At 43.4% G+C, this 25,055-nt stretch overlaps 1 protein-coding gene across 3 annotated transcripts in view; it reads right to left on the reverse strand.

Moving 5' to 3' along the window:
- kif16ba (kinesin family member 16Ba) overlaps nucleotides 1-25,055 on the reverse strand; it is a 218,944-nt gene that overhangs the window by 123,293 nt on the left and 70,596 nt on the right. For all 3 annotated transcript variants that reach the window (XM_038807007.1, XM_038807021.1, XM_038807017.1), the window contains 5 exons: nucleotides 23,689-23,754; nucleotides 22,593-22,652; nucleotides 10,285-10,404; nucleotides 9,829-9,880; nucleotides 402-539 (listed from right to left, as the gene is read on the reverse strand). In XM_038807007.1, coding sequence (XP_038662935.1) covers nucleotides 402-539; nucleotides 9,829-9,880; nucleotides 10,285-10,404; nucleotides 22,593-22,652; nucleotides 23,689-23,754 — 436 coding nt within the window. The remainder of the gene's footprint in view (nucleotides 1-401; nucleotides 540-9,828; nucleotides 9,881-10,284; nucleotides 10,405-22,592; nucleotides 22,653-23,688; nucleotides 23,755-25,055) is intronic.

Below are 25,055 nucleotides of genomic sequence, written 5' to 3' on the forward strand. Positions count from 1 at the left end.
AGGCCCAGTATAATGCTCTGGAGACAAGAGTTCAATTCCCACCCTGGCAGCTGGTGGAATTTGAATTCAACTAATCAATCTGGAATATAAAGTTAATTTCAGTGACAGTGGCCATGACAACTGTCATAATTTCTTGCAAAACTCACCTGGTTCACTAATGTCCTTAAGAGAAGGAAATCTGCCATGCTTACCTGGTCTGGCCTACATGTGACTCCAGACCTACAGCAATGTGGTTGACTCTTAATTGCTCCTCTGCAACGGTCTCGCAAGCCACTCATTTCAAGGGCAATTAGACAACAAGTGGGAAGCAACTGCTGGCTTTGCCAGAGACACCAACATTGTTGACTGCTGCTTTGCTTGATACACTTATTAAGTAAGCATATTTCTTTAAAGCTGGTTACCTTGGTTTAGTTGAGTAGCCTCTTCAATGTGATTTCCATTGACCGAGCACTGTGCACCATTCAGTGGTATTACAGTTACTTTGTTATTGAGGCTTTCAAAGATACAGTGTTCACTTTCTAGGTCAAGACCATGGAGAACTGCAAGACAATATGGTAAATATAAGTTTGACTAACTTCTGCATAACTGTCATCACTTTCAGGGCAAATACAATGTTCCTAAGACATTCTGTTTACTTCTGGACAACATTTAAATTTTATGCAAGGACAATTCTTATCAGCAATGAAATGGCCATAAATTAATCAAATTTAGGCAGACCAAGTACCTAATTTACAATACAATTTTGGAAAAATTAACCGGGCATAACTGACATCATAGTGTTGTAACCAGGATAAACAATGCGGGTATGTCTTTCCCAACACCTCAGGAGAGCAATATTTAACATTGCATGAGAGACCTAAAATAGACAAAATACAAACAAAATATCCCTACCTACAACTTGTATTAATACTGCACTTTTAACATAGCAATTTGTCCCACAGGAAGAAAAGTCAATGGACTAGCAAGGAAACAATATTAGGAATGACAAAATGCAAGGCTCAAGGGGTGGGTTTTATGAAAGGTCTTGGAAAGGAGAGATTGCTGGAAATAAACATCAGTTTTTGTCAGAATTCCAGTGCATGGGATGGCTAAACATGGCTAAAGGCACAGCTGTCAATGAAGTGACGGGATGGAGGAATCACAAGAACAAAGTTGGAGCAATGCAAAGTTCATGGTTGTAGCACTTGAAAAGGTTAGCGAGATAAGGAGGGCTTTAACACTGGTTAAAGCATTTTAGATTTGAGGAACTGGGGGTGCTGAGTGCCAATTCTGGAATCTGGACTCCAACTCTCATGGCATGGAATGGAGACCACCTGCTGGTTTCCATCTACTGCAAGCACCCGCGCCCCACACCACACACACTCCCTAAGTGCACAGAATGTACTCTGGGTGGAGATGTCAATGTCCAACACCAAGAGTGGCTCACTAGCACCACTACTGACTGTGCTGGCCAGGTCCAAAAGGATATAGCTGCTAGACTGGGACTGCAGCAGATTTTGAAGCAACCAACAGGATGGAAAAATCTACTTGACCCCAGCCTCACCAATCTACCTGTCGCCATGGGGTACGGGCCTCTGGCACGGAGTCTGTCCCTGTTGCTCAGAAGGGAAGGGGGGAAAGGAGTAGAACATTAGTAATTGGGGACTCAATAGTCAGGGGCACAGATAGGAGATTTTGTGGGAGCGAGAGAGACTCACGTTTGGTATGTTGCCTCCCAGGTGCAAGGGTACGTGATGTCTCGGATCGTGTTTTCCGGGTCCTTAAGGGGGAGGGGGAGCAGCCCCAAGTCGTAGTCCACATTGGCACTAACGACATAGGTAGGAAAGGGGACAAGGATGTCAGGCAGGCCTTTAGGGAGCTAGGATGGAAGCTCAGAGCGAGAACAAACAGAGTTGTTATCTCTGGGTTGTTGCCCGTGCCACGTGATAGTGAGATGAGGAATAGGGAGAGAGAGCAATTAAACACGTGGCTACAGGGATGGTGCAGGCGGGAGGGATTCAGATTTCTGGATAACTGGGGCTCTTTCTGGGGAAGGTGGGACCTCTATAGACAGGATGGTCTACATCTGAACCTGAGGGGCACCAATATCCTGGGGGGGAGATTTGTTAGTGCTCTTTGGGGGGGTTTAAACTAATTCAGCAGGGGCATGGGAACCTGGATTGTAGTTTTAGGGTACGGGAGATTGAGAGTATAGAGGTCAGGAGCACAGATTTGACTTCGCAGGAGGGTGCCAGTGTTCAGGTAGGTGGTTTGAAGTGTGTCTACTTCAATGCCAGGAGTATACGAAATAAGGTAGGGGAACTGGCAGCATGGGTTGGTACCTGGGACTTCGATGTTGTGGCCATTTCAGAGACATGGATAGAGCAGGGACAGGAATGGTTGTTGCAGGTTCCGGGGTTTAGGTGTTTTAGTAAGTTCAGAGAAGGGGGCAAAAGAGGGGGAGGTGTGGCGCTGCTAGTCAAGGACAGTATTACGGTGGCGGAAAGGATGCTAGATGGGGACTCTTCTTCTGAGGTAGTATGGGCTGAGGTTAGAAACAGGAAAGGAGAGGTCACCCTGTTGGGAGTTTTCTATAGGCCACCTAATAGTTCTAGGGATGTAGAGGAAAGGATGGCGAAGATGATTCTGGAAAAGAGCGAAAGTAACAGGGTAGTTGTTATGGGAGACTTTAACTTTCCAAATATTGACTGGAAAAGATATAGTTCGAGTACATTAGATGGGTCATTCTTTGTACAATGTGTGCAGGAGGGTTTCCTGACACAATATGTTGACAGGCCAACAAGAGGCGAGGCCACATTGGATTTGGTTTTGGGTAATGAACCAGGCCAGGTGTTAGATCTGGAGGTAGGTGAGCACTTTGGAAACAGTGACCACAATTCGGTGACCTTTACGTTAGTGATGGAAAGGGATAAGTATACCCCGCAGGGCAAGAGTTATAGCTGGGGGAAGGGCAATTATGATGCCATTAGACATGACTTAGGATGTGTTGGTTGGAGAAGTAGGCTGCAAGGGTTGGGCACACTGGATATGTGGAGCTTGTTCAAGGAACAGCTATTGCATGTTCTTGATAAGTACGTACCAGTCAGGCAGGGAGGAAGGGGTCGAGCGAGGGAACCGTGGTTTACCAAAGAAGTGGAATCTCTTGTTAAGAGGAAGAAGGAGGCCTATGTGAAGATGAGGCGTGAAGTTTCAGTTGGGGCGCTTGATATTTACAAGGAAGCGAGGAAGGATCTAAAGAGAGAGCTGAGACGAGCAAGGAGGGGACATGAGAAGTCTTTGGCAGGTAGGATCAAAGAAAACCCAAAAGCTTTCTATAGGTATGTCAGGAATAAAAGAATGACTAGGGTAAGAGTAGGGCCAGTCAAGGACAGTGGTGGGAAGTTGTGTGTGGAGGCTGAGGAGATAAGCGAGATACTAAATGAATACTTTTCGTCAGTATTCACTCAAGAAAAAGATAATATTGTGGAGGAGAATGCTGAGACCCAGGCTATTAGAATAGATGGCATTGAGGTGCGTAGGGAAGAAGTGTTGGCAATTCTGGACAAGGTGAAAATAGATAAGTCCCCGGGGCCGGATGGGATTTATCCTAGGATTCTCTGGGAAGCCAGGGAAGAGATTGCTGAGCCTTTGGCTTTGATTTTTAGGTCATCATTGGCTACAGGAATAGTGCCAGAGGACTGGAGGATAGCAAATGTGGTCCCTTTGTTCAAGAAGGGGAGTAGAGATAACCCCGGTAACTATAGGCCGGTGAGCCTCACGTCTGTGGTGGGTAAAGTCTTGGAGAGGATTATAAAAGATACGATTTATAATCATCTAGATAGGAATAATATGATTAGGGACAGTCAGCATGGTTTTGTGAAGGGTAGGTCATGCCTCACAAACCTTATCGAGTTCTTTGAGAAGGTGACTGAACAGGTAGACGAGGGTAGAGCAGTTGATGTGGTGTATATGGATTTCAGTAAAGCGTTTGATAAGGTTCCCCACGGTCGTCTATTGCAGAAAATACGGAGGCTGGGGATTGAGGGCGATTTAGAGATGTGGATCAGAAATTGGCTAGTTGAAAGAAGACAGAGAGTGGTAGTTGATGGGAAATGTTCAGAATGGAGTTCAGTTACGAGTGGCGTACCACAAGGATCTGTTCTGGGGCCGTTGCTGTTTGTCATTTTTATAAATGACCTAGAGGAGGGCGCAGAAGGATGGGTGAGTAAATTTGCAGACGACACTAAAGTCGGTGGAGTTGTAGACAGTGCGGAAGGATGTTGCAGGTTACAGAGGGACATAGATAAGCTGCAGAGCTGGGCTGAGAGGTGGCAAATGGAGTTTAATGTGGAGAAGTGTGAGGTGATTCACTTTGGAAAGAATAACAGAAATGCGGAATATTTGGCTAATGGTAAAATTCTTGGTAGTGTGGATGAGCAGAGGGATCTCGGTGTCCATGTACATAGATCCCTGAAAGTTGCCACCCAGGTTGATAGGGTTGTGAAGAAGGCCTATGGTGTGTTGGCCTTTATTGGTAGAGGGATTGAGTTCCGGAGCCATGAGGTCATGTTGCAGTTGTACAAAACTCTAGTACGGCCGCATTTGGAGTATTGCGTACAGTTCTGGTCGCCTCATTATAGGAAGGACGTGGAAGCTTTGGAACGGGTGCAGAGGAGATTTACCAGGATGTTGCCTGGTATGGAGGGAAAATCTTATGAGGAAAGGCTGATGGACTTGAGGTTGTTTTCGTTAGAGAGAAGAAGGTTAAGAGGTGACTTAATAGAGGCATACAAAATGATCAGAGGGTTAGATAGGGTGGACAGCGAGAGCCTTCTCCCGCGGATGGAGGTGGCTAGCACGAGGGGACATAGCCTTAAATTGAGGGGTAATAGATATAGGACAGAGGTCAGAGGTGGGTTTTTTACGCAAAGAGTGGTGAGGCCGTGGAATGCCCTACCTGCAACAGTAGTGAACATGCCAACATTGAGGGCATTTAAAAATTTATTGGATAAGCATATGGATGATAAGGGCATAGTGTAGATTAGATGGCCTTTAGATTTTTTCCATGTCGGTGCAACATCGAGGGCCGAAGGGCCTGTACTGCGCTGTATCGTTCTATGTTCTATGTTCTAGATACATCGATCCATGGCAATACTGGTAAGAGTGACCACTGAACAGTCCTCGTGAAGACAAAGTCCCATCTTCACACATAGGATCCACCATGCTGAATGGGATAGATTGCGAACAAATCTAGTAACTTGAAACTGGGCATCCCTGAGGTGCTGTGGGCCATCAGCATTAACAGAATTGCAATAACTACAATCTGTAACCTCATAGCCTGGCATATCCTTCACTTAACCGTCATCATCAAGCTGAGGTATCAACCCAGGTTCAATGAAGAGTGCAGAAGGGCAAAACAAAAGCAGCACCAGTAATGCCTAAAAGTGAGGTGTCAATACAGGCCTATCACATTCCAAACAGTGGAAGCAGCATGCAATAGACAAAGCTAAACAATTTCACAACCAACGGATCACATCCAAGTACCGTAGTCCTGCCACAGCCAGTTGTGAATGGCGCCCAACAATTAAACAACTAACTAGAGCAGGCAGTTCCACAAATATTCCCATCCACAATAATAGGGGCTTGGAATATCAGTGTAAAAGACATCCACCTTCAGCCAAAAATGCCGAACAGATGATCTATCTTGGCCTCATCCTGAGGCTCCCAGCATCTCAGATGCTAGTATTTAGCCAATTCGATTCATTCCACATGTAGCAATGGCTGAAGGTACTGGATAATGTAAAGGCTCAGGCCCTGAAAACATTCTGACAACTCTACTGAAGACTTATGCTCCAGAACAAGCCTCTCCCACGCTGTTTTTGTACAGCGACAACACTGGCATCTACCCAGCAATGTGGAAAATTGCCCGGGTAGATCTGTCCACAAAAAGCAGGACCACTCTAACCCAGCTAATTACCACCCCATCAGTCTACTCTTGATCATCAGCAAAGTGATGGAAGGTATCATCAACAGTGCTATCAATAAACTGTTCACTGACTGTCAGTTGGTGTTCCACTGGGGCCATTCAGCTCCTGGTCTCATTAAAGTATTTAGTCCAAACATGGACAAATGAGCTAAACTCCAGAGATTAGGTGAGACGCTGACTGCCCTTGACATCAAAGCCACATTTGACTGACTATGGAATCAAGGAGCCCTAGCAAAACTGGAGTCAATGGGAAGACGGGTGAAATTTCCCCACTGGTTGGAGTCCTACCTAGCACAATGAAAGATGATTGTGGTTGTTGGATGTCAATCATTCAATCTCAGGACATCATTATAGGGGTTCTTCAGGTTAGTGTCCCAGGCCCAATTGCCTTCAGCTGCTTCATCAATGACCCCGAACAGGCGCCGGAATGTGGCAACTAGGGGCTTTTCACAGTAACTTCATTGAAGTCTACTCGTGACAATAAGCGATTTCCATTTCATTCCCTACATCATAAGGTCATAAGTGTAGATGCTGACTCATGATTACACAATGTTCAGCAGCATTTGCAACTCCTCAGTTACTGAAGCAGTCTATGCCTGTATGCAGCAACACCCGGGCAACATTCTGATTTGGATAAGTGGCAAATAACAGCAGCAAAGAAGTGTCAGGTAATGGCCATGGCCAACAAGCAAAAATCCAATTATCTCCCCATGACATTCAATGGCAGTACCATCACTGAATTCAACACTACCAAAATCCTGAGGGGTTACCATTGTCCAGAAACTGAACTGGACCATCCATATAAATAATGTGGCTACAAAAGTAAGTGAGAGGCTGTGAATTCTGTGGTGCGCAACTCCCCAAAACCTGTCCACTATCTACAAGGCAGAAGTCAGGAGTGTGGTGGAATACTCTCCATTTGCCTGGATGAGTGCCGTCAAGAATCTTGACACCATCTGGAATATAGCAGCCTGCTTGATTACTCACTTGAACAATCACTCTGACCTCCACCGACACACAGTGGCAGCAGTGTCTACCATCAATAAGATGCACTGCAGGAACTCCTTCAACAGGACCTTCCAAACTCGTGGCCGCTACCACCTAGGATAAGGGCAGCAGATGCATGTGAGCACCACCACTATCAAAGCTACACACTATCCCGACTTGGGACTATCACCATTCCTTCAGTCGCTGGGCCAAAGTCTTGGAACTCCCTCACTAACAATACAGTGGGTGCACCTTCACCTCATGGACTGTAGTGGTTCAAGAAGGCAACTCACCACCACCCTTACAAGGGCAATTAGGGATAGGCAATAGATTGCTGGTCGAGCCAGTAGCGCCCATATCCCGTTAAAGAACAAAAAAGTCAGAAAGGACAAAACAGATGTTTTGATGAGCTGAAATTTACAAAGGATGGAAGATGAAAAGTCAGATGAGGGGCATTTGAACAAGCGAATATGAAGGTGACAATTGCAAAGGTGAGAGTTTCAGCAGCAGATGGGCGAAGTAAGGGTGGAAGCAGTTACGCTTGTGATGGAGATGTTATGGAACGATATGATGGAAGCATAATTTATGGTTGAACAGAATGCTGAAGTTTAGAAAAGGATGAGCAAGGCTTTCATCTTCTTAATACCAAGTTAGAAATAATTATACTTCACCCATGATTGGATGCTCGAACAAGTAGGATAAATCCACAGGGGTAGTGGAGAAACGTGGAGAAGTGGAAGAGGGGTAGGTAGAGTTGAAGGCCATCAGCATGCGCATATATGTTAGACAGATTAGAACAGCATCTTCTATTAATATAGCACCTTTCACATAGAAGTTGCAGAGTTTAACGGGTGGCATCCCAGAGTTTACGGTCCAGACATCTGAAGGTATGGCCACGACTGGTGATGTATTTAAAATCGGAGAGGCACAAAAAGCTAAAATTAGAAATCTTGGATGGCTGTAAAACTGGAGGAGATGAGAGGGATAAGGGACAGTGCAATTGGGACGAGGGCAGGCATTGTTACGGGGGGAATTTGAAAGCAAGGATAAACATTTTGAAAATTGAGGCATTGCCACACCAGAAGCCAAAGTAGGTTGGTGAGTTCACAGGTGATGCTCCATACAACATGGTGCAAGTTAGAACACAGACAGCATAGTTTATATAGAGATGGAAGATTGGAGGCCAGTCTGAACAGCTTAACATCCCAGGATGCTTAACATCCCAGGCCCAAAACACTCATTCCAGGTTAAGCAGTGTTTCACTTGCACCTCTTTCAATCTGATCCAGGGAGCATTTGTTGCTCCCAATGTGGTCTCCTCTATATCGGAGAGACCAAATGCAGACTGGGTGATCGCTTTGCTGAGCACCTTCTGTCTATGCGCATTCAGGACCCTGACCTTCCCGTTGCTTGCCATTTTAAAAAAAGACCCTGCTCCCATGCCCACATGCCTGTCCTTGGCCTGCTGCAATGTTCCAGTGAAGCTCACGCAAACTGGAGGAACAACATCTCGTCTTCCGGTTAGGCATGCTACAGCCTTCTGGTCTCAACACAAATTCAACAACTTCAGATGATTAGCTCTACCGCTCGACCCATTTGTTTTCATCCCATTTCATTCTAACTGTCTTTTACCATTTCTTTCTCTCGTCTTTTTTTATATATATTTAACCACCCCCCCACCTTATCCACCTTTCCTTACCCTTTCTCCCCTTCCCCCACATCTACATCTGTCACAGTTTACCCACTAATATAAGTTTCTCTGTTGTTTGGCCTTTCACATCTTTTGTTCTCTCTGGGGCTGCCGTTAGCACTCTTTCCCATGGTTTGTGTGGCTATTAGCACCCCGTTTCCCTGGGTTTCTGTGGCTATGACTCATCTTTCATTCTCACTCCACAGTATAAATATTTCCCACTTTCTCTGTCTGTTAGCTTTGACAAAGGGTCTTCTGGACTCGAAACGTTAGTTATTTTCTACAGATGCTGCCAGACCTGCTGAGATTTTCCAGCATTTTCTCTTTGGTTTCAAATTCCAGCATCCGCAATAATTTACTTTTATCTGGACATCATTGGAATAGTCAAGTGTTAGAGGCATTGGTAAGTATTTTAGCAGCATGTGAGTTGAGGCAAGTGTGGATATTATGAAATAGGGAGATCCGCGTCCATGTGTGGTCAGGAGCTCAACTTGGGGTCAAATACAACACAAAGGTTGTGAACAGTCTGCTCCAGTGTTGCCAGGGCGAAGAATTGAGTCAGTGACAAAAGAATGGAGTTTGTGGCAGTGACAATGATATCAATATTTAGTTGGGGGCAATTTCTGTTCATTAAGACTGAATGCCAGATGAACATGGTGCCAAATGAGTGACACTGGAGGGGTCAAGAGAGCTGGTGCAATACACTCAGGCGCCAGTATACATGGAACCCGAGGCTACACTTCTGAATAATGTCAGCAAAGGGCAACATGTTAATGTATCAAATGACAGTACATTGATAAGGAAGAGGAGGTGGTAGGAATTCCTGAGGATTTGGAACTTATAATAATAATAATAATCTTTATTGTCACAAGTAGGCTTATATTAACACTGCAATGAAGTTACCGTGAAAAACTCCTAGTCGTCACATTCCAGCACTTGTTCGGCTACACCGAGGGAGAATTCAGAATGTCCAAATTACCTAACAGCCTGTCTTTCAGGACTTCTGGGAGGAAACCGGAGCACCCGGAGGAAACCCACGCAGACACAGGGAGAACATGCAGAATCCCCACAGACAGTGACCCAAGCCGGGAATTGAACCTGGGATCCTGGGGCTGTGAAGCGATAGTGCTCATCACTATACTACCGTGCTGCCCACACAAGGGAGCAAGAGGAATAGATTTACTAACCAATGTCTTGCTCAGTAGTGGCATCTTCACGTCCAACATAGGTTTTGCCCTCCTAGTAAAGAAAGAGAGGTAATTTGCTATTAAAAAATAAAACTCAAGACAATGATTGAGGTGTTAACTGTAGCAAAACATCAGACTATTCTACACTCTTAGACCTGGAGCAACCAAGGTTTATTAAAAGCAAGAATATAAAATCAATATGTGTGATGCATTATCTATTTGCAATAAATGTAGCTATTAGGATTCCCAATTAAAGCAGGTCAAACTGATCAACCAACAATTCATAGTGGCAGAGTGCTAAGCACTACTGCCTCACAGCACCAAGGACCCAGGCTCAAGTGAACTAGCATTGTAGCAAAATACATTGATTACTTACAACCTTCTTTAAAATAAAGCTGTATTTGATCTGCTCAGAGATCAAAATTACACTGCCTAGGTTACACAAATCATCCTTACCTTAAGGTGATACAAAATAATTCCTGTACTTAGCAAGTCATCATCAATACCAATCAAATGAGGTAACTCGGAGTCCAAAACCACACCGATTCCTTCTTTTCGAAGAGCTAATGTTTCTTCCTAAAATAATAAGAATGAAGATTGACTGTTAGAAACTAGACAATTATTATTTGCAAAACAGAGTGACTATTTAATATAATAATTCTACGACAGGGCCCATTTTCCAGCTGGCACATTGTGCTTCCTTTGTCACATGTAACTATTAGCAAAATCATAAACAAAGTTTTACTCGGTGCTATTCACCCAAGTAAATGCCGCTGGGATTCAAATTTCATATTCATAAAATAACATGCACCAGAGCTCAACTGAGATGGAACATCCTAGCCAAAAGATAACAACCAAATCTGAAATCTCAAATGCACGACAGAAGCTACAAGAGAACAACTCAAACCGAACTGTACCATATGTCTTACTTCAATGGGAACACTTGTACAAAATGCTCACCTTTGGAGGCTTAAGTCTATGTGAGAACCCAGAGCTTAAAGACCATGCAGGTTTCCAGAAACATCACCAGAGTAGACCGCTAGCAAGTTATAGCAAAAGAAAACATGCACCTGTACCAATAGGTACTTTGTTAATGCCCGACAGCAAGTTTTGAGTATTCACAGGGTGTTTTAAGATTTGCGATTTACAAACTTCTTTTCAAATCCTGTCAGTGCCACATACAAATGACATTTCAGCATTCCATAACCCTTCATTGTACCAGGGCTTTTTTCCCCCCTCTCAGAATGTTGCATCTCTTTGGAACCTCTTCCTCAAATAACACTGGAAGCAGAGACTTTGTATATTTTTAAGGTAGATGTAGATTGATTCTTGATGAGCAAGGTGGTGAAAGGTTACTGGGGGTAGGCAGGAGTATGGAGCTGAGGTTACCTCAGCCATGATCATATTGAATGGCAGAGCAGACTCGAGGGGCTGAGTGACCTCCTCCGGATCCTAATTCACATGTTCGTAAGTAGGTTCGTACGATAACTGCAATCTAACCACAAGCAACACCAATGGAGATATGGCAATGTTAAATATATATTAAACATTTGTTCAAAATGAGCTGTGCTTTCTCCACATCCACACGTCTCCTCATCTTGGTGAACCTGACCTCGTGCTCAACAGCAAGCTATTCACTCAAAAAGGGAAAGAGGTGAAAGAAAAAGGAGAAAGAGAATCAGAGAGTGATCATAATTTCCTTCTAATGACTATAGCACTTAATTGTATTTGTATAATACAACAGAAACATAAAACTGGACAAAAATACTTGTAAAAGACGTAAATTGTTGCAATTTTCTTACTAGTCAAGATCTGGCCGTAACTGACAATAGCTTACTCCCACACAGGTATTGATTATTTATAGGAAATATGTCTGTGATGTTATGAATGACCAAGTTGGCTTTATTAAAGCCAGCTGATTGTATTTTGCACTGAATTTCAAGTAACATGTAGAACATATTAAAATACTTTGGATTGGATTTATTTATTGGATTTGTTTATTGTCACATGTACAGAGGTAAAGTGAAAAGTATTTTTCTGTGTGCAGCTCAAACAGATCATATGCTCATGAAAAGAAAATACATAATAGGGCGACACAAGGTGCACAATGTAAATACATAGACACCGGCATTGGGTGAAGAAGAGTGTAATATTAATCAGGTCAGTCCATAAGAGGGTGTTTAGGAGTCTGGTAACAGCGGAGAAGAAGCTGTTTTTGAATCTGTTAGCGCGTGTTCTCAGACTTCTGTATTCCCTGCCCGATGGAAGAAGTTGGAAGGTTGGAAGAGTGAGTGAGCCGGGTGGGAGGAGTCTTTGATTATGCTGCCCGCTTTCCTAAGGCAGAGGGAGGTGTAGATAGAGTCAATGGATGGGAGGCGGGTTTGTGTGATGGACTGGACGGTGTTCATAACTCTCTGAAGTTTCTTGCAGTCTTGGACCGAGCAGTTGCCATACCAGGCTGTGATGCAGCCAGATAAGATGCTTTCTATGATACACCCATAAAAGTTGGTAAGAGTCAATGTGGACATGCCAAATTTTCTTAGTTTCATTCGGGAATATAGGTGCTGTTGTACTTTCTTGGTTGTAGCGTTGACGTGGGTGGACCAGGACAGATTTTTGGTGATGTGCACACCTAGGAATTTGAAGCTGTTGACCATCTCCACATCGGCCCCATTGATGCAGACTGGTGTGTGTACAGTACTTTACTTTCTGACATTAATGACCAGCTCTTAGTTTTGCTGGCATTAAGGGAGAGAGTTTTGTCGTTACACCACTCCACTAAGTTCTCTATCTCCCTCCTGTATTCTGACTCGTTATTGTTCGAGATCTGACCCACTATGGTTGTGACGTCAACAAACGTGTAGATGGAGTTGGAGTCAATTTTTTCCATGCAGTTGTGGGTGTATAGGGAGTATAGTAGAGGAGGAGTTGTTGTTGATCCTTACTGATTGTGGTCTAGGTCAGAAAGTCGAGGATCCAGTGGCAGAGTGAGGAGCCAAATCTTAGGTTTTGGAGCTTTGATTTTTCCGATTGAAGCAAGGAAAGATTACAACATTTTCCCTTTTGCAGTGGTTAATTTTTTTTCTTTTCTTTTACGGGATGTGGGCATCGCTGGGTTGGCCAGTATTTATTGCCCATCCCTAATGCCCTTGAGAAAACGTCTCCTTGAGCCGCTGTAATCCCTGTCAGTCCCCACAGTGCTGTTCGGGAGGGATTTTGACCCAGTGACTGTGAAGGAATAGTAATATATTTCAAAGTCACAATGGTGAGTAACTTTGTGCTGTTCCAATGTGACTGCTGCCCTTGTCTGTGCTGCCTAAGGAGCCTTGGTGAGTTTCTGCAGTGCATCTTGTAGATGGTACACACTGCTGCCACTGTATGTTGGTTGTGAAGGGATTGAATGTTTGTGGATGGGAGCTCAATCAGACAGACTGCTTTGTCCTGGAGGGCGTCAAGCTTCTCGAGTGTTGTTAGAGCTGCAAGTATCCAGGCAAGTACAGCTTTTTCCATCACACACCTGACTTGTGACTTGTAGATGGACAGGTTTTGAGGAGTCAGGTGGTGATTTACTTGCCACAAGATTCCTAGTCTCTGACCTCCTCTTGTATCCACAGTATTTATACGGCTCATCCAGTTTAGTTTCTGGTCAATGGTAATCCCCAGAATGCTGACAGTGGGGAAGTTCAGCAATGGTAATGTCATTGAATGTGAATTTGCTATGAATAGAAAATGTACAGTTTGAAGAAAAAAGATATTGATATGTGAATATAGCAAAAATCAAAGGAGTTGAGATGGCATCTTAACTATGATGGGAACGTTTAAATGACAGATTGTCTAATATGTTATATAAAGATTTTTCTTCACAGTATAGTTCAGTTCATAGCCATTGAACGTGGGCTCCTCCATTACAATATGTTTCTGTTCACATGATAAACATGTGAAACAATTTTACCAGGACAATGACATCTGAGATATGCTAAGCAAAAGCAATCAAGTAAAGAAAGAATGTATATTGATCTAGCATCTTTCATAACCTTTGGCAATCAAACCATCTTATTGCCGAATCATTGCGATTGAAGGACGGTAACTTTCTTTGACAGCCTTCCATCCCCGGAGATGATGGTTGGTGCCTTGATGATCAACTCTGTCTTAAACATCACATGTGTCGTCAGGAACTGTATACTGACATGGCATTTGCTGCAGACTAAGACAGTGAGCTGCGATGGTGTAGGTTTGTGTTAGGGTAGTCACTTATTACGTAAACAAATGGAGAAGCCAATTTTGTACATGGCAAGGTCCCACAGGCACAAAACGAAATGAAGGAGTAGAGATCAGTTTCAGGGTTTGGCTGAAGCATAAATAAATAAAAGACGCTAGGGTACTTCTTCTTTCTTTTAAAAAGGGCTTTTTTTTTTACAAGCACCCCTAGCAGGGTAAAGTCTAACTGTGCACAGTGTGAAATGCTCCAAATGATGTTTGAGTCAGTGAGCCCCTGTAAATTATTTTTTTTACATTAATGATGAATACTCTAATTAGGACATGGGTGTGTACACTAATTATTCAAGCAATTTAGAACCACATTTTTTCAGGCTTTCAAAAAGGTCCAAGAGTTGCAACTTTACCACATCTCTAATTGTTTACCAGCAAATACAGTCTTGTATGCTTAATGATTGAAGGTAATGGCATTTATTCTCTACTGTATTTCAAACACTGAACATCTGCAGCATTCAACCAGCAATCAGTTCCCCAATCATACTTTGCACAGACATTCACACATAACAATGTATCAATGTAAAATCAGAAAATAAAATGAGACAACTGAATATGAATCAATAGATCAAATAAAAGTACGTCATACACTGATGTACACGTCTCTTTATCTTGGTGAATGTCAAAACAAATGTAAATTCTACTTCATCATAGCGACACTGGTAACAGATAACCTGCATCCAACAAAGATGTTAATTGGTCTCATACATCTAGGGAATTAATCAACTGTAGCTTGAGAGATTTTGGATCTGAAACACATGTCACGCTAGGTTCAAATGGAAATCAAACTACAGACTCAAACCACTGACTTACCAAACATTTGTGTTACTTGTACAAAAAAGGGCTGCTTCCTTGAAAATAAATCCAGCTTTGACAAGATGTTGCACAATGAGAGTTGGCAAAAATCTTACAACCTAGCGATGTGTCAATGAACTTCTACAATGACTGATGACTTTTCCCATGCGTGTTAATGGATTGTTTTCAGATACGGTTACAATACCTCACCACTCTTTACAAGTGGGATTTTTTTTGAATAAGCACTGTGTATTAACAAAATGAGATCAACAATACAACCCCGAAGGCCTAGAAAAGCACATTTTCTTCAGAAGCATTTTACCTTTACCAATGCTTTCGGCTATATCACCCTCATTCATCATAGGAACCCATTAGAGAATCTGTTAGAAGTTAGATTAAGAAAACCAAAGTTTTCTGTAAATAGCTCATCACAATCAAAGCCAGTGCTGGGGTACTAAAACCACATAGGTATCAATAATACTTTGGAAATGTATGTCAATTTAAAAGGTGGCTGCAGCATCTAAAAAATAATAACTAAGTTTATAAAATAAGTCACTGGGCAGAATTGGACAGCCCCTCCCGCTGCAATATGGATGTAAATTTCCAACCCCAAAGTTGTACAAGAAAATTACAAATCTGGCTTAATATATTTTAAAAGCATTTAATTTTTTAAAAATCAAGTGGTGCTTTCTTACAATATTTTTATACAAAAGCTTTAACCCTTGGGAAATATTCTGCTGAAATATATTTTAGGTATAAATGGTATTAACAACTCACAAAAATTAAAAATTATTTTCTTTGAATCAACGAATAGCGGCATTTCTAAACAGATAGCAAATTTTCCACACATCTCTAAATACTTGGTCTGTTTGGCAATCTTCCCTTTAACCCACGTAACAACATGAAAATTCTCATCCAGACCTTGCGCAAGTCGGCAGTTTAAATTACCATGTACTCCCAACTCCGCAAAAATATTAATATGGCCGCATATTTAAACAAATCGTCACGCAATCCCAAAAATAATTAGAGGGTATTTTGTTGTCAGGAACATAACATTATTGCATTAGCAGCATGTTTTGTGAAGTACTGTACAGCACATTGCATAATGGCCTGGTTACCTTTTAAAAACTAGATCTCATTTTAGGTCAGAACTTCTGACGAAGGTTCACCGACCTGAAATGCTAACTCAATTTCTCTTTCCACAAATGCTGCCAGACCCGATAACCATTTCCACCATTTTGTTTTTAGTTCAGATTTCCAGCAGTTTCAGTATTTTTCTCTTGTCTCACATCAGGTCAAATGTTTCTCTAGGAATTGAATCAATTTCAACATCTACATCTATTTCAGTAATTAACAGCCTCTGAAGTGCTATGAGAGGAGGGGGCATTCAAAATGAGAAACAAATTGAGGTGGCGGTTTTTAACCTACATAACTGACACCTGCAGAGAGGTCTACGCAGCATGGGGATTTACCCATTACAAAATAAGATCGGTGGCAAGAAAGACGCCTCCGCAAGACATTAGTTAAGATTTTTTTAATTAATGAGCATACCGGTGCAATCTGAATATATTCAGATTTGTATAATTACGTTAACAAGTGGATACTGTTACATCAACTGGAAATAATCTGTTTTCTGAACTTTGCATAAAGAGAATGAACAAATTTCTGATTCAACAGGAAAGAAGAGGACATGGGTTGAGTGACAAAGGAGGACTGGACCATGCACACTGAAATACTAGCCCAATACCATAGGCACCATGCTACAAGTGAATGAGTTATGAAAGAGGCAAGGTGGATCTGTCTACATGAGCACAGAGGAATCAAAATTAATCTTAGTGGGTTATATCTGGAAAAGTCATTTGTGAACAAACATTACTATACATACATAATAGGAAGTGTGGCTATGTTTTTTTGAATTCCTTCATGGGATGTGGGCATCGCTGGCTAGGCCAGCATTTATTGCCCATCACTTATTGCCCTTAAGGTGATGGTGAGCTGCCTTTTTGAACTACTGCAGTCCATGTGGTGTAGGTACGCTTAGTGTGTTGTTGAGAGGGAGTACCAGGAGCTTGACCCAGCGACAATGACAAAAATGGCAAAATATTTCCAAGTGATGATGGTGAGTTACTTGAAGGAAAATTTCTAGAAGGTGACGTTCCCATTTGTCTGTTGACCTTGTCCTCCCAGATGGTCACGGTTGTGGGTTTGAAAGGTGCTACCTAAGGAGCCTTGGTGAGTTCCTGCAGTGCACTTGTAGATGGTACACACGGCTGCTACTGTTTGTCAGTGATGGAAGGAGTGAATGTTTGTGGTGCAGAGCTTCCCGACTATTGTTGGAGCTACACTCATCCATGGAAGAACAGGAAGCAACAAGTGCAGTTATAATTATAATCCATCTTACGCTTGAAAAAAGACTTATATTCATACAGCACCTTCATGACCATCAGAGGTTCCAAAATGATTTACAGCCAATTAACTACTTCTGAAGTGTAGCCACTGCTGTAATCATAGAATTGCAAAATTCCCACAGTACAGAAGGAGGCCACCTGTCCATCGAGTCTGCAGCAACACGCTGAATGAGCACCCCATCCAGGCCCCCCCCCACCTAACTTGCTCATCCTTGTACACTAAGGGGCAATTTAGCAAGGCCAATCTACCTAACCTGCATATCTTTGGACTGTGGGAGGAAACCGGAGCATCCGGAAGAAACCCATGCAGATATGGGAAGAATGTGCAAACTCCACAGTCACTCCAAAGCCGGACCCTGGCGCTGTGAGGCAATAGTGCTAATCACTGTTATGTAGGAAACACAGGAGCCAATTTGCACACAGCAAACTCTCACGCACAACAATGTGATAATGACCAGATAACCTGTATTTTGTGATGTTGATCAAGAGGTAAATTTAGCGTGAACACAAGGGGAACTCTCCTGCTTTTTTTTGAAACTGTGCACAGGATTTTCTTTTTTCGTTTTTTTTTTAAATTTAGAGTACCCAATTATTTTTCTTCCAATTAAGGGGCAATTTAGCATGGCTAATCCACCTGGCCTGCACATCTTTGGGTTGTGGGTGTGAAACCCATGCAGACACGGGGAGAATGTGCAAACTCCACACGGACAGTGACCCAGGGACGGGATTTGAACCTGGGTCCTCAGCGCCGCCGTCCCAGTGCCATGGGATCTTTAACATCAACCAGAGATGCCTGACAGGGTCACGCACTCATTATTCTCAGCTTCGTCCGTTCCATCAACAATGGCAAGTTTTCCAGCCACTAGTTCCTTGTCCTTGGGAATGGCCTGCCGAAATCCCTCTGCTTTCCCTGCACTTTGAAGGCCTTTGCCATGATTGCATCCATGATCCATCATCTTTAAACATCCCGCCAACCGGAGTCTACATTTGACTCGCAGAAATGCAAATAAAATCTTGCATTTATACATGCACTTCCAGAACTTAGGTATAAAGTCCTAATTACACAGAATATGCCGAACATTAACAAGTCATTCAGCCCAACATGTCTATGCTGATATTTTACGCTCCGTTGATGCATTCACACATCCTTCCTCATCTAACTCTAACAGTCGAACACTCTATTCCCCTCTCCCATCTGCTTTTGAAGTTTCACTTTGAGTTGTGCTTTAGTTCTGTCGGCATCACCCATATTCTGCCAACATTTATCTCGGCAGAGATAGCTAAACCATACAACTATTTGCTTCAATACACCCTCGCCACTGAGTAAGCAGGTTACCCCTGGTGATGTCCAGGCTTTATTGATGACCCTCAGTTTTGTTGTTTGCCACAAGTCGATACACTCTGGGCTGGATTCTCCGTCCCGGGATGCACAAAGCGGATTTCCTAATGGGTCGGAAAACCGGGCAAAATTGGGGCGCCGATCCAAAAGCAAAGCTCAGATCCCGCCAATGGCAGTGGGATCGAGGTTCACGGCTGCGCGCCAGTGGGAGGATTTAAACAAATACAAATGGGTCTGAATAACCCATTTGCATCTCTTTAGCAGTCCCAGCACCAGAGTCCCCAGCCCTCTTATTCTCTGGTCCCCTGGGCCAAGGGTCACGTGGGTGCGACTCACTTCTGGTATTTACCAGCGTGGCCCTGAGGTGGTGGGCCAAGGGAGTAACTCCTTAGGAGAGTTTCCCTCAGTCCATCTGAGACACACCCTACCTCACCCCCCACAACGCAATACCTGCCCACCACTCCTTACGCGTGATTGCAATGCACTTCGCACTCTTTGATGTGGTTGATGTTTGCAAACATGAAATGAAAATCGCTTATTGTCACAAGTAGGCTTCAAATGAAGTTACTGTGAAAAGCCCCTAGTCGCCACATTCCAGCGCCTGTTCGGGGAGGCTGGTGCAGGAATTGAACCGCGCTGCTGGCCTGCCTTGGTCTGCTTTCAAAGCCAGCGATTTAGCCCTGTGCTAAACCAGCCCCGGTGGGGTTTCACCACATTGGGGTTTCACCACTTAAGAGTCACTCATCCATGAAAGGAGAAGAAAGAATCAAGGCTGCAGCTGGTTTGTGGAAGGTGGTCAGCCTCGGGATTTCGCTATCAAGCCACCCGTCGAAATGGCAATCTCATAGCGGGATTCCCTTGTATTCCTCGCCATCTATAAATTTGCACGGCAAGGGATACAGAATTACTTCCCGATTTGCGCTCCCAGGGGGATCAGAAATCGGTTGCAATTCTCCACTGGTGGAAGAACACAGGGTGGGATTTTCTTCTGTCAAGCCGCACCAGATTTTTCAGCCCCCAATGGCGCACCCCCGGGATTCTCCATCTCGCCAGTTGACCAATGGGCTTTCCCATTTTGGGCAGTCCCACGCCTTCGGGAAATCCCGGGCTGCCAGTGCAACGGAGAATCCAGACAGTGGAGAATCCAGCCCTAGTCTAACCAAGGTTCTATACGGTTTAGCATAATGTCTTCATGTTTCATAGAATCATACTGTTCTTTACAAGTAATTACCATTTCAGTTAATGATAAAGTACATAACTCAGGATATTATAAACTGCATTGTAATGTTTTTATCCCCAAATGTGTCTGCCTTAGCTCCCCGTAATAGCCCACATGTAGGGAACATGCCAACCAATTTGCACACAACAATCTCCCACAAACAGAACTGGAAAATGAACAGGTAGCCCACTTTTAGTGATGTTGGTTGAGGGGTAAACATTGGCCAAAATACCATGGAGCGTTCCCTTGGCTCTTCCTCAACAGAGCGACAAGATCTTTTACATTCATCTGAAGGGACAGATGGAGTCTTAGTTTCATGTTACATTTGAAACGCAAAAAGCCCAAACCTCTAGAAATCCATTAATCTGGGCATGGCCTTTTCAAAATTCTGATAAAAGATCATCTTGTCCTGAAACTTTAACTCTGTTCTCTCTCCACAGAGGCTGCTTGACCGACTGACTATTTCCAGTACTTTTTTTATTTCAAATTTCTAGCACCCGCAGTAGATTCCCCACACATTTTTCTCCAAATGCTAATCAAAAATTCATAAGCAAGCAATTTATTAAATGAATGCTTGAAGGAAAACATCAGGAACAGTGTGCAACTTGAAATTAAACATTTTATGGCCAACGCCGTCATTTCTATTAATCTGCGAAGCTTACCTCATTTGCACACACTGATTAAACAACTAGTTATTAGCGCTCCAATTTTCTCTCTACAAGTAATTACCATTTCAGTTAATGATACAGTACATAACTCAGGATATTGTAAAATGCATTGTAATGTTTTTTTCCAAATGTGTCTGCCTTAGCTCCCCGTAATTGCCCACATGTGAGTGAGGGTAATGAATTCACATCCAATTTGAGAGACCCGAGGACATGACCCAGTCTGACAATCCAGTGCAGTACCACGGAAATGCTCTACTATTGGGAGGTGCCACCGTTTTGGATGAGACATTAAAAACTGAGGTCAGTATTTACATGATTTCACGTGATTTATAAAACTGAGCTTTCAACTTTCGAAGCAACAATTTATTATCTCAGAGTTCCATTTACGCAGGTGCAGGGAACACAACACGTCAAATGTTTTTAACCATTATTTCATGGTCAGCACGGTAGCATTGTGGATAGCACAATTGCTTCACAGCTCCAGGGTCCCAAGTTTGATTTTGACTTGGTCACTGTCTGTGTGGAGTCTGCACATCCTCCCCGTGACTGCGTGGGTTTCCTCCGGGTACTCCGGTTTCCTCCCACAGTCCAAAGATGTGCAGGTTGGGTGGATTGGCCATGAAAAATTGTCCAAAATTCTATGATTAACCTACGACAAAAGTTCGGCGCAACATCGTGGGCCGAAGGGCCTGTTCTGTCCTGTATTTCTCTACTCTACTCTCTGTCACTGGGTCAAAACCCTCCCTTACATAACTGTGGCAGTATCTACATCACATGGACTACAGCTGTTCAAGGTGGTGACGCATCAACACCTTCTCAGGGGAAAGAAGGTTCGGACATCACGGTGGCCTAGCCAGTGACACCCAAATCTCAAGAATTAAAAAGAAAATAACCATTTTATTGATCTTCAACAAATTATGGCAGATAGTGAGTAGTTGAGTAACAGTGACACTTAATGCTTCGAAAAACCTCACACAAATAAGCTGAATTTTAACACTTATTTGCTTGGTTCAGCTGGCTAATACCTTCAACATAGGTTACTACAAATATATTTTGAATAAAGCTGTAATCCAAGTACGGAGTAGAAGTGATATTATTTTCAGACTGTTATTGAATATCTCAAAAAGATGTGCAATTAAAGCTATAAAAACAAGGGGTGCGATCCAATGACCACGCTGCGCGGAAAAGCAGCTCACTGCGGCGCAGTGTGGCCAATAAAAGCCGGGAGACCCCATTCCCAGGATCTAACCGGCTCGCAAGATCCAACGCAATCTTGTGAGACATTGCGATGCAAACCCCGCCCATTGTGGCAGGATCACTTTTTGGCAAATCTGCGTATTAGAGCGCAGCAGGTAGTCTCACTCTAATCTGCAGATTCGCGAGGTACCCAAGGCTTTGGGATTCATCCCTTTCGCCCTCAAGAGACCTCAGGCAAGAGCCGTTCAGCACTGGTCCCCACAAACGGGGAACGGCACTCCTGGGGGTCTGCCAGGGAATCGTACGTCCCTAGAGCTGCATGCCCTTTGGGCAGGGTGGTGCCCAGATGGCATTGCCAGCTGGCACAGGCACTGCCAGGTTGGCATTGCCAAGGTGCAAAGCTGGCATTTTCTGCAAGCGCGATCGGACCGAGGGTGCCCTGCGTGGTTGTTGGGGGATGGGGGGGATCGGGATTTGAGTCCAGGGGGGTTGTGGGGGGATGTCCTGTAATTAAATGCCCTCCATGGAGCCAGCTATTCCGGCAGCAGGGTTCTCACTGCCCATTGGGGATTTAATTCCCTTGGGATTCCCAGAGATCATGTTGGTGGAGTATCGCTAGATTTAGTTCCAGAAGTCAGGCCCCCTGAGTTTCCCTCATTAAATTCTGACTTACACATGTTACATGTGGGTTGAAGCTCAGTGCCAGATTCAACTAAGAGTTAATTTAATTCATTGTTGGGTAAACTCCTTAAATTTCATAGCAAAATATCAGAATTCTTTTGTCATTAAATGTATGAATATTATTCAGGCAATCACCTGCTTATGCACTTACCACAGGCAAAAAGCAAAATGCTTCATGGTAGACCTACCTTAAGGATATTTTGCGTTTCGTTCCATTTATTTGTCCATTCTTTGGTCAGTTCCTCTACCTATCAGGTAACAAAAGAAACTTTTCAGACATAAAAATATTTTCTCAGCACCACAATCTACTTCCCACAGATGCAGAACAGCTAGGGAGAAACAGGTTTCCCCTGGAACTCTTTGTGAAACAGCTGTTAGAAGATACTCTATAGCAGCCCTGTTATTTCAGTGACCAAGCCAGGTAACCTGAAATCAGTGCTAAATATAGCATTTATTAAAAACAAAATCACAGAACAAGTGCAAAAAGTTCAGGAGAACATCCCGCACCCACAAAGAGTTGTTTAATAGTTGATTTCGGAACAATAAAATCACAGCCGTAACAGAGTTTTAAAATCATAATGATGTGGAACGCTGGTTTGAGATTCATTTTAATTCAGAACAGGGTGTGCTTAAAAATTGTGAATTTAATTACAATGCAGATGAAATAAAAATTATCGGGGTATTGTGCGAGAGGGGCGCATAGGAGGGTTGGCACTAGTGGGGGGGGGTGGCGCATGAGAGGGGGCCAGTGCCTAAGAGGAGGGTGGGCGACTGGTCAGGTGCGGGGCAGCAGACCGGGCACCCGGCGTGAAAACTTGTGGGCGGCAGGCAAGAGCCAGTGCGCGAGGGCGAGAGAGAGAGTACGAGGGCGTGAAAGAGTACGCAGGTGCGAGAGTGCCCTATTGTAACTTTTAACTTGCATTTTATTGGAAAGGAATATTGGATCATAGTCACAAATTATGTTGTTTGTGTTTTTCGTAAGATGAAGAGTTGGAAAAATATAAAATCAAGTTATGACAAAATGGATGGATTTGAAATGGAGACTAGATTATATTTACACCTCTGGCCAAATTATCCCACATCCTCCAATCCTGCTTCAAATGTGGATCACACTTGGTCTTAGTCTCCTGTTTAAACGCAATGGGAGAGCAACTATATTTTACACAGTTGAATCAAATGGTCGCTATCTCTGATGGAAATTCAATGTAATTTATGCAATTGGTGAATTAATTTGAAGTGACATTTCTGTACCAAAAGGAATACGCACAACATTATACTACTTACTCTAGCTTCATTCTGTTGAAGCTTCTCCTCCATACTTAAAGCTGTTGGAGAATCCAATAACGCAATCTGAAAGGAAAATATATTCGGCTGTGGGTAAAGACATATCTTACTATGAAATGAGACAACATGGCAGAGGAACGTACAGCCTGCAGTGGAGAGCTCTAGCATCACACGCACAATTCACATATGCATCCTAACTGCTGCAAATATTCATACAACTTGGATACTGTGCATGCCAAAAGTCATACTATCATATCTCAAACAGTATAAACTTCAGCATTATAAGGTTTACGTTATCATGAAAAAGTTTATGGACTTCTGTTAGCAAGAAGATAATCCTTTTTCTGGGCAAGCGATAGAGGGAACTGTCAGGAAACATCCAACTACCTAGAGGTTGACATTTTCCATGGTTAATTTTTCACAGCGATGTAATTTTTTCTGAACTCCTGAGCCAAATTTGAAATTATCCCATATCTCTGATAATGTTGCAGGTGCCTGGCAGACACGCTGCTTGGTTTTGGAACCAAGCAAATTATCAGATATGCCAAACAGATGTAAAAAGTCACCGGGGCAGATCATAAACACAAAACAAAATCTGACAGTCCAAAGCTAATCATCTGCAAATTGTGGGTGGCGAGATTTTGCCCAAAGGATCTGCCCCACATTGAGGAATGCTTTGCCTGGGCATTTAAAAAACACTCCAAATATTTCACACAGGAAATTCCCAATGATTACTTCTTGCACTTCCTACTTGGCTGCTGTCATTTGGTTTGACTGCACCTTGAATAAGTGCACTGCTGCCATCTGTACCTGTCTCTGCAATCTCCGAAGGTTCCGTCAAGGCACCCTAATCTGCCTCCGAAGCAACTATGCCAACAACCACAGCCTCCCTTTCTAATAAGCTTCTCATTGAACATGCTCAATGGGCGGAATCTTGTTATGCTACCAATCTCCTTTACATTCCCACTCACGTGGCAGCACGGTAGCATTGTGGATAGCACAATTCCCTCACAGCTCCAGGGTCCCAGGTTCGGTTCCAGCTTGGGTCACTGTCTGTGCAGAGGCTGCACATCCTCCCCGTGTCTGCGTGGGTTTCCTGCGGGTGCTCCGGTTTCCTCCCAGTCCAAAGATGTGCAGGTTAGGTGGATTGGCCATGATAAATTGCCCTTAGTGTCCAAAATTGCACTTAGTGTTGGGTGGGATTACTGGGTTATGGGGATAGGGTGGAGGTGTTGACCTTGGGAGGGTGCTCTTTCCAAGAGCCGGTGCAGACTCGATGGGCCGAATGACCTCCTTCTGCACTGTAAATTCTATGATAATCTATCAAAGTGATCTCGCCCTTATTTTTCAGTTCTACCCATATAGAC

Source organism: Scyliorhinus canicula, chromosome 1 (genome assembly GCF_902713615.1).
Source record: "Scyliorhinus canicula chromosome 1, sScyCan1.1, whole genome shotgun sequence".
NCBI lineage: Eukaryota > Metazoa > Chordata > Chondrichthyes > Carcharhiniformes > Scyliorhinidae > Scyliorhinus > Scyliorhinus canicula.